The 15,215-nt window shown below is 37.8% G+C and overlaps 1 protein-coding gene across 4 annotated transcripts in view; it reads right to left on the reverse strand.

The window, feature by feature from the left end:
- The window catches only part of fcho2 (FCH and mu domain containing endocytic adaptor 2), a 208,967-nt gene that overhangs the window by 140,085 nt on the left and 53,667 nt on the right, over positions 1–15,215 (reverse strand). For all 4 annotated transcript variants that reach the window (XM_059974581.1, XM_059974579.1, XM_059974578.1 and 1 more), the window contains 4 exons: positions 13,238–13,312; positions 12,965–13,106; positions 4,984–5,136; positions 452–556 (listed from right to left, as the gene is read on the reverse strand). In XM_059974581.1, the coding sequence (XP_059830564.1) occupies positions 452–556; positions 4,984–5,136; positions 12,965–13,106; positions 13,238–13,312 (475 nt within the window). The remainder of the gene's footprint in view (positions 1–451; positions 557–4,983; positions 5,137–12,964; positions 13,107–13,237; positions 13,313–15,215) is intronic.

A 15,215-nucleotide genomic window follows, 5' to 3' on the forward strand; every position in this document is an offset into this window, starting at 1 on the left:
TCAAAATGAAATGATCCAAACAAATTGCTGACAAGTTACATAGGTCAATATAATTAAGTAATTCCTTGACAATGTATTCACTCTGCAGTATATAGATATACCCACAAGTATATTCTCCTTTACTTTGCAAACCATGCAGCTTATTGTAAGAACAGTTCCACTCAACAGGACACCATACACAGAAACATTATCATTTTTCTTTTTTCATCCCAATAGAAAATCATTGATTGTCCATGTAATTTATTAATATACACCAGCCATAGACATTTATCTTCACTGCAACCAAAATTTTCTGCCTCCCTCATATTCTTTAATGGATATATACAAAGAATACCCATGCTGCTAATATTTATGTACACTAATACATGCATGTATAGGAAAAATGTATACAGTTCACTCTACACCATAAATGTAACTAAACCACTCCGATAATCAGCAGTCAAATACATACCCGTGAAGTCTCTGTCATTTTTTGTTGAAAATCTGTTCTTGCCACTGCATATTTCTCCACATATAATTTATAGGTTTCTGTAGCTTTCTTAGATTTTACAATTGCCTGAATAGAAAACAAAATTCAACAAAAGTATTGATGTACTATTTTGATCAAAATGGAACATACATATTCACAAAGATTCATTTAGAGACATGGAACAAATTATAAAACACTATTTCAAATCAGATCTTTCTTTAAACATTGAACAATTTTCTAAGTGTAAAGAGGGTTTCTTCTTTTTGTTAACTAGCAGGAATGCTAATTTACTGATAACGAGAATGGTATTCCTTTGTAAACCAAATGGGGATTAATGTTCTTTCTTCTGAGTCTGTAAGCTTTTGTTGACTGGCTTTTGGGCAGATCGGCGCGAGGGGGTCGAGAGAGAGGACGCAATGCTCTAAGCTGGGCGAGGATCGGACCCCAAAGGGGGGTCCGAGGCCGGGAGATTCTCCGGGGGGGGGATGAAGCTAGATGTGCTTGGTTGACCACTCGGAGGGTCCTGAGCTGTTTGGAGAGTCCGAGGAGTTCGGAGGGTCCTGAGCTGCGAGTCGAGGAGTTCGGAGGGGATCGAATGGTGGCCAGAAGACTTCAGAAATTGAGCTCCAACGGCTGTGCACGAAGTGGTTTGGACTTTGATAAGTTTGGCGCCTTTTCTTTAATTTTCTCTTCATATATATTGTATCGTTATTAATCACTTAGTTATAGTAACCTTTATAAATTGTATTCATTTAATCGCATATGGTGTACTGTCTGTTTTTGGTTGAGGCGGGGACCTCACACAGCATCCACACCAGCTGATTACCCAGTTTGGCGGGGCCGAAGGCTGCTCCCCCTAGACGAGAACGAGTTGAGCGAGCCTGAGGCGACCCAGGGGGTTACAAAACATTGAACAATTTTCTAACAGTTAGGGAACATACTTTTAAGGTTGGGTGGGGGTGGAGTTTAAAGGGGAAGTTTTTTTTAATGCGGAGATTGGTAGGTGCCTACTATAGGTGGTGGGGCAGTAGTGGAAGCAGGTAGTTTGATGAGTTTAAGAAGCTTTAGGATTGACTCATGAATAATAAATTGAAAGATATGAAGGATATTTAGTATAAATTGGCATCGAGATTGGCACAACATAGTGGGCCAAATTGCCTGCTCAGTGCTACAATTATAAAGTCTATTCTGTTAACTACACTCTAAGGTACTCTAGTCTTTTCTGACTTATGATTTCTTGATTGAGTTCAAATCAGGAATTATCTCTAAAAGAGTGGTAAGACACGTCTACATAGCCATTTGGAGAGTCACAGAACACTACAGCTTAGAAACAGGCCCTTTGACACACCTAGTCCATTATGAACTATTAATCTGCCTAGTTCCATTGATCTACACCCAGACTATAGTCTTCCATACCACTCCCATCCATGTACCTATCCAAATTTGCCATGAATGTTGAAATCAAACTCACAACCACCACCTGTGCTGGCAGATCATTCCACTCTCTCAGCATACTGAGTGACTAAGTTCCCCCTCATGTTCCCCTTAAACATTTAACCTTTCACCCTTAACCAATGACCTCTAGTTCTATTTTCACAACCCTCAGTGGAAAAAAACCTGCTTGCATTTACCCTATCTATACCCTCATAATTTTGTATATCTCTATCAAATCTCCCCTCATTCTCCTGCCCTCCAGAGTAAATCCATGAACAGAACCTTACTATTTTTTTATTTATTTCCAGCATCTGCAGATTCACTCGTGTTACTTTTTTATTTCTGTTATTTTTGCACTAGCAATTTTAAATTAACCATTTAATAGACATATATATACTTAATGTAACTCAATTTTTTCTCTATATATTTATCATGTATTTAATTGTACTGCTGCCATAAAGTTAACAAATTTCATGACATATGTCAGTGACATTAAATCTGATTCTGATAAAGTCCTAACTTATTCAACCTTTCCCTATAACTCAGGTCTTCAGGTCCTGGCAACATCCTTGTAAATTTTCTCTGCATTCTTTCAATCTTAGTGACATCTTTCCTATAGGTAGGTGATCTAAACTGCACATAATACTCCAAATTAGGCCTCAACAACTTCTTATACAGGCTCCCAACTCCTGTACTGAATACTATGATTTATGAAGGCAAATGTGCCAAAAGCTTTCTTTATGACCCCACCTATCTGTGAAGCCACTTTCAAGGAATTATGAATCTATATTTCCAGATCCCTCTGTTCTACTGCACTCCTTAGTACCCTACTGCTCACAATGTAAGGTGACCAGATTTGTCCTCCCAAGTGCAACACCTCATACTTATCTGTATTAAATTCCATCTGCCATTTTTCCAGCTGTTGCAGATACCACTGCAAGCACTGGAAGTCTTCCTCACTGTCCACTACACTCTCAATATTGGTGTCGTCTGCAAATTTGCTTATCCAATTTACCACATTATCAGAATCAGAATCACGTTTATTACCACCGGCATGTGTCGTGAAATTTGTTAATGCAACATATAATATAGGAGGAAAAATATTATATAAATAAGTAAATCAATTACAGTATACATATATTGAATAGATTAAAAATAATGCAAAAACAGAAATAATATATTTAAAAAGTGAGGTACGTTAATGGGTTCATCCAGTTTGCCGATGACACAATGGTAGGTGGAGGAGTGGTTAGTGTTGAGAAAACAAAGAGCTTGCAGAGAGACTTAAGATAGTTTAGGGGAATAGGCAAGGAAGTGGCAAATGCAATATAATGTTGGAAAGTGTATGGTCATGCACTTTGATGAAAGAAATAAACTGGCAGACTATTATTTAGATGGGGAGAGAATTCAAAATGCAGAGATGCAAAGGGACTTGGGAGTCCTTGTGCAGGATACTCTAAAGGTTAACCTCCAGGATGAGTCGGTGGTGTAGAAAGCGAATGCAATGTTGGCATTCATTTCTAGAGTTATAGAATATAAGAGAACGGATGTGATGTTGATGTTGATAAGGCACTCATGAGACCACTCTTGGAATATTGTGTGCAGTTTTGGGCTCCTTATTTCAGAAAGGATAAACTGAAATGGGAGAGGCTTCAGAGAAGATTCACGAGAATGATTCCAGGATTGAAAGGGTTACCATATGAGGAATGTCTGGCAGCTCTTGGGCTGTATTCCCTGGAGTTCAGGAAAATGAGGGGGATTTCATAGAAACATTCCAAATGTTAAAAGGCCTAAACAGATTATATATGGCAAAGTTATTTCCCATGATAGGGGAGTCTAGGACAAGAGGGCACAACTTCAGGATTGAAGGACGTCCATTTAGAACAGAGATACAGAGAAATTACTTTAGTCAGAGGGTGGTAAATCTGTGCAATTTGTTGCCACAAGCGGCTGTGGAAGCCAACTCATAGGGTATATTTAAGGCAGAGGTTCATCATGAATCAGCTATATTGAAATGGCGGAGCAGACTTGATGGACCAAATGTCCTAATTCTGCTGTTATATCTTATGGTCTTCAATTTTACTGATGCCACATTCACATGTAAAGGATAGTCACACTAATCTTGCCTCTGGAATTTCAGTTCTTTTTTCCATGTATTATAAGGCGGTATCTGGAGCTGAGTGGGTCAGAGGAAAACCAAACTGAATATCAATAAGTAGGGTAATTGTTAAGTATTGCTAGACAGTTCCATCAATGGCATCTTTCATTGCTTTTTTGATGACTGAAAATAAGCTGATGGGACAGTAATAAGGATTAGATTTGTTCATCTTTTTGTGGAATATGACACTTGTGAGCATAGTCACAGGATGAACATAGAAATCTACAGCACATTACAGGCCTTCAGCCACAATGTTGTGCCGACCATGTAACCTACTCCAGAAACTGCCTAGAATTTCTCTAGCGCATAGCCTTCTGTTTTTCTAAGGCCTCTATTTCATGAAAGGTGTAATCATGCTAAAACAGTTAGTCAAGAAGTGCATCGTGTGGCATGGCTTATGACTTTAGTACACTTCCTTATTTTAATTTAGCAAAACAACAAATAGACAATGCATCAAATCATGGTTAGAAAACCTTATAAATAGAAAAACAAGTAATTTTAAACTTATTACTTTCAGTAGCTAAAATGCAATTGTTTCCTTTCCAAACTGAAGAGGTAACAATGCAATTGTGGGATAAATCCAAGTGGTAACTTTCAGTTATGTATTTAATTGCAGTTATGACACAAGTGCAGCAGTTCCTGAAAACTTTACAGTGGTCAGTGCTAAACTCACATTTTCATGAGCCTAATACCGCAGCAAAGGAAATCAGGTCATTATTTGTGGAGATTTACAACTCTGAGGAACATTCCTCCTACCCTTTAAATTGCTGATGATACGCAACACTAGAAATAGCATGTACATTAACTACACATTTTGCTATACCAATAAATCCTTTACTGACAATTCAGCTCAGAAATTACAATTAATCAGATTACAGGTTAACAATGCAAATTTGAAATCAAAATAGCTTTAAAAACAAACCTTTTCTATTTCTTTCTGTGTTGCTCCTTCCTTTTTTAACTTTTCATACTCTAAACATTTGGCACTGTAGATTTCTTTAGATTTTTGCAGTGTCTGAGTGATACTTTGAATGTTCTGTACAGCTTCCAAAGTGCTAGCCACCTCTTCTTTCGTCTACAATTGAAAAGAAATCACATTTTGAAATAATGGTGACTAAAAGGATTTAATTCACTAATCAGCTACAGCTGTAGTCATCCATGATGTTACATGAAAGACGATATTTAATCGAAGAAAGATAACTTTTAATTACTGCTGAATACAGAGCCTTGTTAAAGTATTCTGCCCCAAACCGTTTATTCTCATAAATGAGTATCACAACCAGGAAATTTGATGAACTTAATTGATCATTTTTATTTGTGAATCTCATGCTCTCTCTACCTATTAAAAGCTCCCAATGTGTGTGCCTCAAAAGGCCTCTGACAGTCAAGTCCAGCTTCTGGCCTTAATGTATGGCTTAGCTACTAAGCCCACTGGAATCATTTCTACTGACAAGAGAAGGGGCAAAGGCGAGTTACTGGCATCTTAAAATCAGACGCTTTGGGCAGAGGGGATTCGTCAGCCATAGTTGTTAGCTCATCTAGGAGAAGGAAAACTCTGATCTCAAACTTCTGTTGCCTTGCAGCTATACCCACTCATGGTAGAGCCACAAGTAAGTTAGTTTACTTCCTTGGGAAAAATCCAGAGCTGGAGTCCGTTAGGCAGTCCTACTTTGAGTTCAATGCTGACTGGCAATTCCTGCAACACTGCTGGTACCAAACTGCATTGGTCTCTGCCATTCCTTTGGGTTCATCAGAAGCGTGGAGATAGGAGCTTGCTGCATGGGCAACAGCTTACTCTCCATATCGTTCTGCCCAGGCTTGCGTATCTATGCAGCTAGGATGCAATATCCATAGTCAAGTCTGACCGATGGAAGCCTTACAGTTGCCCTGGCAGTGTGCTTTGCATCGTTGTCCTGCTGAAAGACAAACTTCCTCCCCAGTTTAAGCTTTCTGGCAGAGGCTAGCAGGTTTTTATCCAGGATCCCTCTGTATTTAACAGCATTCGTCTTCCCATCAATCCTGACCAGATTTCCAGTCCCTGCTGCTGAAAAGCATCCCCATAACATGATGCCATCTCCACCATTCTTTTCAATATGAATGATGTTACATGGCTGATGCACAGTATTAGATATATGCCACACATACCACTTAGTGTTGAGGCCAAAAAGTTCCACTTCAGTCTCATCTGACAAGACCTTCCCCTACATCTTTACAGTATCATCTAAGTGATGCTTTGCAAAATCTTTATGAGCAAGGTTACAGTATTTTTCTTAAGCCAGGGCTTCTTCCTTGCCACTCTTCCACAGATATCTTTTTTGAGCAAGGCCTTAGAAATTGAGAACCCACGAACTTCATCTCCAGTTGTAGTCACTGACTTCTGCAGATCACTCAGAGTGACTGTTGTCATCACAGTAGCCTCTCGTACAAGTGCTGTTCTTCTCTGGTAACTATGTTTAGAGAGGTGGCCTGACCTAGGCAGTGTGGCTGTGGTTTCATATTTTTTTCACTTTTTCATGATAGACTGCACTAAGCTCTGAAATAGATGGTGCCTTTGAAATGGTCTTGGACCCTTCTCCAGATTTGTGCTTCTCTATTACCATTTCCCTGACTTGTCTGGAATGTTCTTTTGTCATAATTTCGGTTTGGTCTATGAAAATCTACCATACTGTTGGACCTTACAGAGAAGGGGGCACTTATTCTTCCGAATTCATTAAAACAGAAGATCCCCCAGTTTGGTACATCAACAAATTGATTGAGTTGGTAAGGTAATAATCAGTATTACACCCAAAGAAAGTTAGTGTAGTAATTTTTCAGCCCTACAATTTCGGATTTTAGTTTTTTGTAGTTGTTTCCTTTTGATTTGATATTATGCACAATGTTTTGTAGACTAGTTCAAAATCCTACTTCAATATATTTTACATTTAGAAAATGAGACAGGAAAATATAAAAATTGTTGTGGGGCCTGAATACTTTTCAAGGCATTGTATGTTTAAAAATATTTTAAGAATAATTTAATGATCAAAGTAAGGAATGAAGCCTCTGTTTAGCCTAGCATAGACTGTCAGCACATAACACTCCCAAGATAATAGGATAACAAATTTGTGCTTTTGTGACGTCAAGAATAGTCATGTATTTTGTTTGAAATTGCTTTCTACATTTTTCCTCAATTTGTTACACAGAGAATATCATATGCAGTATGCCTCTAGACCAGGGGTTTCTAACCTATTTTATACCACTGAACCCTACCATTAATAAGTGGTCTTTGAACCCCAAGTTGGGAACCCCTGCTCAAGAGACTGAATCCATACTTAATTGGGGGAAAAAACTCATCAGCACTGGGAGGAGCAGAACCCTTGAAATGACTCTCCCTGGTTGCAATTCTTTCAATACAATTAGTCTCCCTTCTTGAAGATGGCCACATTTGTGGTATTTGAGGGCAAATGGCACATACTCCATTTCCCTGATATAGGGGGTAAAGCTGTGAATTCGTGCATTGAGTTCCCTTATGAAGAGTTTTAAAACTTCAGCAATGATGCTATCTGTTCCCAACTATATTTCTAATGGAAGTTAACTATGTCTATACTTAATAAATTCTCCTTGTTCCTGACATATAGTGAGACAGACCCCCGTTGTTTAGGCCTTGGATAGCTTTGACAATGCTGAAAAACCTGAAAGTCATGGTTATAAAAAGGCTGCTAGATATGCCATTCTCACTCAACTCATAATCTGATTTGTTAAAACTGGTACATCTCTACAAACTTGCCTTTCAGATGACTGTAGAGCTATTAATAACTAAATTTATGCTTAAACCCACTTTATTAACTCTTGACATGTAATTTCTTCCCAAATGTAGACTGTTCCCCTTGTTGATAGTCTCCTTAGTCTAGATACTTAAATTTAATGATTACTGTATCTTTTCAGTAATATCATGCACATGAGAATTTCACAGCATATACAAGTTTTTGGTCAGTCTGGGAAGTGATTATTTCAAGTTTTATTTCTAGTCTTATTTAATTGATCAATTTTAATTAATCAATTTATTGAAAATTAAATATTTCAAATATTTATTGTGGTCATGGGCAGAACAATTGCCATTAACAAACTGTGATGCAACTGGATAGATGCTTACTATGGTGCATCTATACAAATCGGCAAATGCCAATAGCGACATGTTGAATTTTTACCTCAGACCCCACAGAACCATAAAATATTAAATATTTCAAAGCCATCTGTTATTCTTGTAAACAAAAGAAGAAATTTATCAAACTATGTAAAAAGAGCAGGGAAATTGGACTAATTAGACACCTCCTTAAAAGAATGAAGTTACATGAATATTCTCCTTTGCTGTACTGTTTTCCAATTCAAGAAAATATATTATCATGCATTTCACATCACATTGTATTTGTTTCACATCATATTCTAAAATAATTTGATATAGTTTTTGGTGCAAAATTATCTCCTTTGAAATCAATGGTGAATATTTCAGTAATATCTAGTTACACTTCACCTTTAATTAGAAACTAAACATTTCCAATCTCAGATGACGGAAACAAGCTGGCTCGTAATTACTCTAAGGTTATATTGAGTTCTCAACTAACAGGTTAACAAATATTTAAACATGTCATGGCAATCCTCAAGGAAAGGAAATCTGCTGTTCTATTTCAACTTCTTAGGATCAAGGATGATCCTGCAGGATCTGAAGTAAAAATTCAACATGTTCCTATTGACATTCACTAATTTTTATAGATGCACCATAGTAGGCATTCTATCTGGATGCATCTCAGCTTAGTAATGACAAATTCTCTGCAAGTGACCACAATAGATCTACACTTCTCACTGTCTTAAGAAAGCAGCCAACCTTATCAAAGACTCTTCCTGCCCCGATCCCATCCTCTCTTTTCCCCTCTTCCATCAGACTGGAGATACAAAAGCTAGAAAACTCTCTCCACTCGGCTCAAGAACAGATAGGAAGCTGGAACTAACCTCTTATGTGATAAAAGTGAACTCCTGACCTCACAAATTACATGGCCTTTGGACCTACCTGCACTGCGCATTCTCCATAATTGTAACATCATATTCTGCATTCTCAGTAATTTGTCAATTATAATCCAATTACTAAATGAAACCAGCCTGATTTGAACAGGGCAAGAGAGATGCTTGGCCTTAGAGCATCCACCATTGCTTGAATTTTGTCAGCACACTTATGTAATACTTGTGCATCAATAATGTGACCACAGTATGTGATGCTTGGTTTAAAAAATTCACACTTGTTGCGTAGTGTTCTAAGCCCATAATCTTCCAATCTTTTTAATATTGTCTTAAGATTTTGGAGATGTTCCTTGTCATCCTCACTGATACCAATTATGTCCTCTAGACAAGAGTGAGTGCCTGTGCAGCCTTACAGCACCTGGTCCATAGCTTCCACCACAGTGCGGGTTCAGATGGACTCCAAAAATAAGCCTATTTTAGCAGTAAAGTATTGTGTTTATGGTGAGAAAAACATTGGACTCTCCTTCCATCTCCACCTGTAGGTAGGCCTCAGCTAAGTTCACTTTGCTGAAGTATTTTCCTCCAGAAAAGTTTGCAAAGATATCCTCTATCCTGGGCAGAGAGTTTTGACTTACTTTAGTACTGGGCTGATGGTGATCTTGAAATCACTATAGATCCAGACAGACCCATTCTTCTTGGCTACTGGAACCACTGGTAATGCCCATGAGCTACACTCAATCTTGGAAAGAATTCCTTCAGCCTGCATATGATCTAACTCACTAGCTACTTTATCACAGATGGTATAAGGAACCGGACAAGCTTTGTAAAACTTGGGTAGCAATTCATTTAACACTATTTTACCCTTGATATGCACAACTGGCAGGTGTGTTTACAGCCATTTTTAATCTCTCCCTCTCCTGCTGTCAAATGCCCTTCTGCTTCAAATTATCCACCATTGTCCCTGTACCAGAAAAGACCAAGGTAACATTCCTGAATGACTGGCTTCCTGTCACACTCACCTCAGTATTAAGCAAATGCTTTGAGAGGTTATTCAAGGACTATATCTGCAGCATGGTACCACCCAAACTGGACCCCCTACAATTCGCCAACCGACACAACCGATTGATAGACCATGTGAAAGCCACTGCTCTACATATCGTCCTTACACATCTGAATAAGAAGGATATTTGTGTGAGAATGCTGATCTTGGACTACAGTCCAGCATTCAACACCATGATTCCATCCAGGCTTGACGGGAAGCTCAGAGACGTTGGGCCTTGACCCTGCCTTGTGCAGCTGGATCCTGGACTTCCTGTCAGATCGCCAGCAGGTGGTAAGAGTGGGCTCCCTCACCTCCAGCTTGCTGACTCTCAACACAGGAGCTCCTCAAGGCTGTATACTAAGTCTCCTCCTTTACTCACTGTATACCCATAACTGCGTCGCCACTCACAGCTCTAATCTGCTAATTAAATTTGACGATGACATTGCATTGATTGGCCTAATCTCAAACAATAACAAGGTGGCATACAGGAAAGAAATCATCTCTCTGACACAGTGGTGTCAAGAAAACAACCTCTCCCTCAATGTCGCAAAAACAAAGAGCTGGTTGTGAATTACAGGTGGAATGGAGATTGGCTAACCCCTACTGACATCAATGGATCTGGGGTTGACAGCATTAACAGCTTTAAGTTCCTCGGCATCCACATCACCAAGGACCTCACATGGTCTGTAACACCAGTTGTGTGGTAAAAATAGCACAAAACAGCCTCTTTGTTTCATCTCAGACAGTTAAGAAGTGAGATATGGGCCCCCAAATCCTAAGAACTTTCTACAGGGGCACAAATGAAAGCATCCTGACTGGCTGCATCACTGCCTGGTATGGGAGCTGTACCTCCCTTAAACGCAGGATTCTACAGAGAGTGGTGCAGACAGCCCAATGCATCGGTAGTTGTGAAGTTCCCATGATTCAGGACATTTACAAAGACAGGTGTTAAAAAAAAGGGTCCATAGGATCATTGGGGACCTGAATCACCCCAACCACAATCTATTGCAGCTGCTACCACCCAGGAAACGGTACTGCAGCATAAAAGCCAGAACCAACAGGCTCCGGGATAGCTTCTTCCATCAGGCCATCAGATTGATTAACTCATGCTGAACTGACTGTTGACTGTTCTATTTATTATAAATTATTACAAATTGCTATGATTGCACATTGCACATTTAGACAGAGACGTAATGTAAAGATTTTTACTCATGTATGTGAAAGATGTAAGAAATAATGTCAATTCAATTCAATATGTTTTAGCTTTCCAATGCTATCCTTGAAGACTGCTGTGGCATCATCCAGTACCTTTCTTAATTTACTTTCAGTTGACTCAATTGCAGGGAATGTGGCCTGCAAATGTTGGATGGATCTCCAATCAAGTTGTAGTTATGTCACCCAATCATAACCCCACAATGCTGGCCCTCATGTTTTCACCACACACAAGCCCAATGTGGCTTGTTGGCTGTTGTATTTCACTGTTACAAATGTCATTCCCACAGGAATGATCTTTTCTGCTGTATAAGTTCTTAGTTGGATATCTGCAAACTTCAGTTCAGTTCTCAACTCTTATCTTTTTCTTTTCCCTGTGCAGTCATTTATTTTAGTCTGCCTGACACGCTCTTTGTATGTGTCCAGTCTAACTTTACCTTTAAACCTACATTGGTCTAGTGTATGTGAGCCTCTGCTACAACAGTATCACAATTTGTCTGACCAGGCAGGTTTCTGTTTCAACATTGCAATTTTGGTCATGCTCACTTTCATTCCTGACTGAAGTTCAATTGTATCCCTGTCTGCTGTTTCCATAAATACAATGATTTCAACTATTCTTTTATGTACAAGCTGTGTTTCTGTTAGGAGCCATTTTTTGAATGCTTTCTTGTAAGAATCCACAAACTAAATGTGCATCATTAACCCCATGACTAAATTCACAAAACTCAGCTACATAAGCTGAACTGAACTTCCCTTCCTTTTGATTTTGATATTTAACCTAAAGTGCTCTGCAATCAACAATGGTTTTGGTTCTAAATGTTCCTGCATTATTTTCATGATAACGGCAAACCTCACTTCGACTGATTTGGTTGGAGCAGTCAAACTTTTAATCAAACTCTATCCTTTCCCACTGGTTACGCTCAGTAAAACTGGCACTTGTTTCTCACTGGCTATTTCATTTGCTTCAAAATATTACTCAGTTTGCTCAGTATACATGAGCCAGTTATCTGTTATGCAATCAAACTCATCTATCTTTCCAATGTAGCCAGCCATTTCTGCTTTTTAAAAAATTATCACCCGGTACTCACTATTTATGAACCCATGAATTTCAACTATTTTCTCTTTCAATATTTTTATTAATGTATACAAGAATATATAACAAATACAGAATATATTTTTAAAAAATTACTAACAGAATACAGACAATAGAAAAATTGAACTGTATAGGACTGAGTAACATATGTGTATATAGTACTCCGGTAATGATTACTAATACTGCAAATTTATAAAGAGTATACATTAGGAATTTTATATATATACATAAAATAAATCTAGCCCCTACCAAGAAAGCCAATGGATAAGAACAAGGAAAAAAATATATATATTTTTTTTAAAAAGTGTCGCTAAGTTGTTAACAAAGAATAACATAATTAATAACATCTACGTAGAAAAAAAAACTTTCACAAGTTAGAGTAGTAGTTCCTAAAAGGACCCCATGTCGTATAAAAGTACTGTACTGAATTAGAAATAGAACACCGAATCTGTTAAATACATAACAGCACTGATGAAGACATTATATATTAATGAAAGTATTATTTTTATATTTGTATCCAAAACATTTTGTGATGCTGGATAACTAACTTACCAAATATTTTCTTACCTTTTTATGTGCCTTAGTCTGTTCATCTCCGTATTTCTGTACTTCTTTAATTAATTCTTGTAGTTTTCGAACAAGATCTAAATGGCTACCGGCTAATTTCTCAGTGGACAATTTTAAAACATCCCATACTGGTGCAAATGTTCTGAAGGAAAACATGTTATAAAGTGAAAAAACATAGTGGAAGTAGCCAGACTGGAAATGGTATCAAACAAGTCAATTCAGAATATCTAACTCTACATCATTTTATTTGTACTAGACTTCTGAGAGACTTACCCCAGCTGACTGTAATTACTTGTTGTTTTGGCTAACTTGGTCATCGACTTTGAATACATATCTTCTATTGTGACACTGTTTGGGGATTAAAAGTCCGAGCTTAAAAATTTTATTCAAATATAAAAGAACCTTAAATAATTTCTTGACCATTTCCATGACTGAATTTTCAGTCTTTCTTTTTACTTCAAAGATTACATAACAATGTAAAATATACATGTACATTGTTGAAAACTTATTAACATTTAAAACAAAAGTGTTTTGATTTATAAGTTAACATACCCAGAAGTACTATAGAAGTTAGGAAGAAGTGAACAAGTGAATCTTATTGCTTATAACAAAAGTGTATTGCTTGTGCCTTGGTCTGCCCAATGTTAAGCTGGAAAAAACTGTGATATCAAGTCACCTGAGGAATCATATGCTTCATTGATACCGCTGATCCGATGCATGGAAAGATGGGTTAAGTGAGAGAAGTGATTTTAGACATTTGGGAATGTTTATAGACAATGGGGCCGGGAATAAAAGCAAGGCCCTACTATATTATGCACTCATAGCAAGATTTCTTAAGAAACATAGGTATGACACACAAGCCAGCAAGGAGTTAGCTTGCGGTGAACAGTATTCTTCCATTGATGTAGTGTTTTGAAATATATGTGCGAAAATTTAAAGTTTGCACTTAAGGAAAAAAAGAAAAGTAGAACTTTTTTTATGGTTAGAAATTGGTGAGGATCCAGATACATATTGCAGGAGAAATAGAAAGTAAATTGCTGACAGCACAATCAAATGAGAACAAATGGAATGTTTGCGTTTATTATCATGGATGGCTCAGGTAAAGGCTGGGTATATTGCTATAAGAGGGAATGATAAGGATTCAAAAACTAGGGTTTTTTGAATGATAAGGGAGACAGAAAACATAATGAAAAAAAAAATTATACAATGATGTATTCTTCATATTGTGGAATTCACAATGGCCTTATTAGTCACCTCCAAAACTACAGAGGGGATCTGAGGGGATATTTTTTTAAATACAGAGAGTGTTGATATCTTAAAATGATTACCAGAGCAGGTGGTGGAGTCAGATACAAATGCTCAATTAAAGGAACATTTATACAGGAACTTAAATAGGCAAAGCATAAAAGGACATGCAAGTAAATGGGACTAGTACAGATGGGCAAGAAGGTGGACATGGATATGGTGGGATAATGAACCCACCATATTTATTATTTATTATTATAAATAAATTTTATTCATTTATTTAGCAATACAGCTTGAAGTAGGCCCTTCTGATCTTTCAAACCATACTGCCCCAGCAACCCCACAATCCCGATTAATCCTAACAAATTACAGTGACCAATTAATCTACCCAGTATGTCTACAAGGAGTATTAAGTCAATCTGAGAAAGTGATGTAGAGACCAACTATAATGGAATAACTATATTCCAGGGTTCGGGTTCGGGTTATTTGAGTGACACAGAGATGTTTGTGAAACCAAATAGTGCTTCCACGCAGAAAGTGACTGACAGTGATGTTGGAATATGAAGAAATGCTTTCAAAAGTTGCTGGGGATACCAAACTGTCAGAGTCTCAAAGCTGAATATATTATCCTGCCTAATTAAGTATAAATAGTGCTAAAAGGTAATGCGAGAAACAACATTTTTACTTTACACAGTGAGTGTCAATGACCTAGATCTCAATGCCTGTAATGGAGGCAGAAGCAGAGAGGTTCAGTTATTTCAAGAGGAAATTCAAGAGGCTCCTCAATGCATACAGTAGTTTGTTTTAAACCAGGAGGCAGAGCAGAGTGATGATGGCACTAAATGGCGACTCCTTTGCTTGCATCTTCAGAAACAGCTCTATTTCCATCTTTAGTATCTTTATTTTTCCTTTTCAGGGTTCTTTTGAAGACTCTGACCTGGAGATACACGTTGACTACAGCTCTTTGCAGGAATGGGACCCGCTCTCGGGGTTTCATAACTGGCCA

Source organism: Hypanus sabinus, chromosome 7, assembly GCF_030144855.1.
Source record: "Hypanus sabinus isolate sHypSab1 chromosome 7, sHypSab1.hap1, whole genome shotgun sequence".
Taxonomy (NCBI): domain Eukaryota; kingdom Metazoa; phylum Chordata; class Chondrichthyes; order Myliobatiformes; family Dasyatidae; genus Hypanus; species Hypanus sabinus.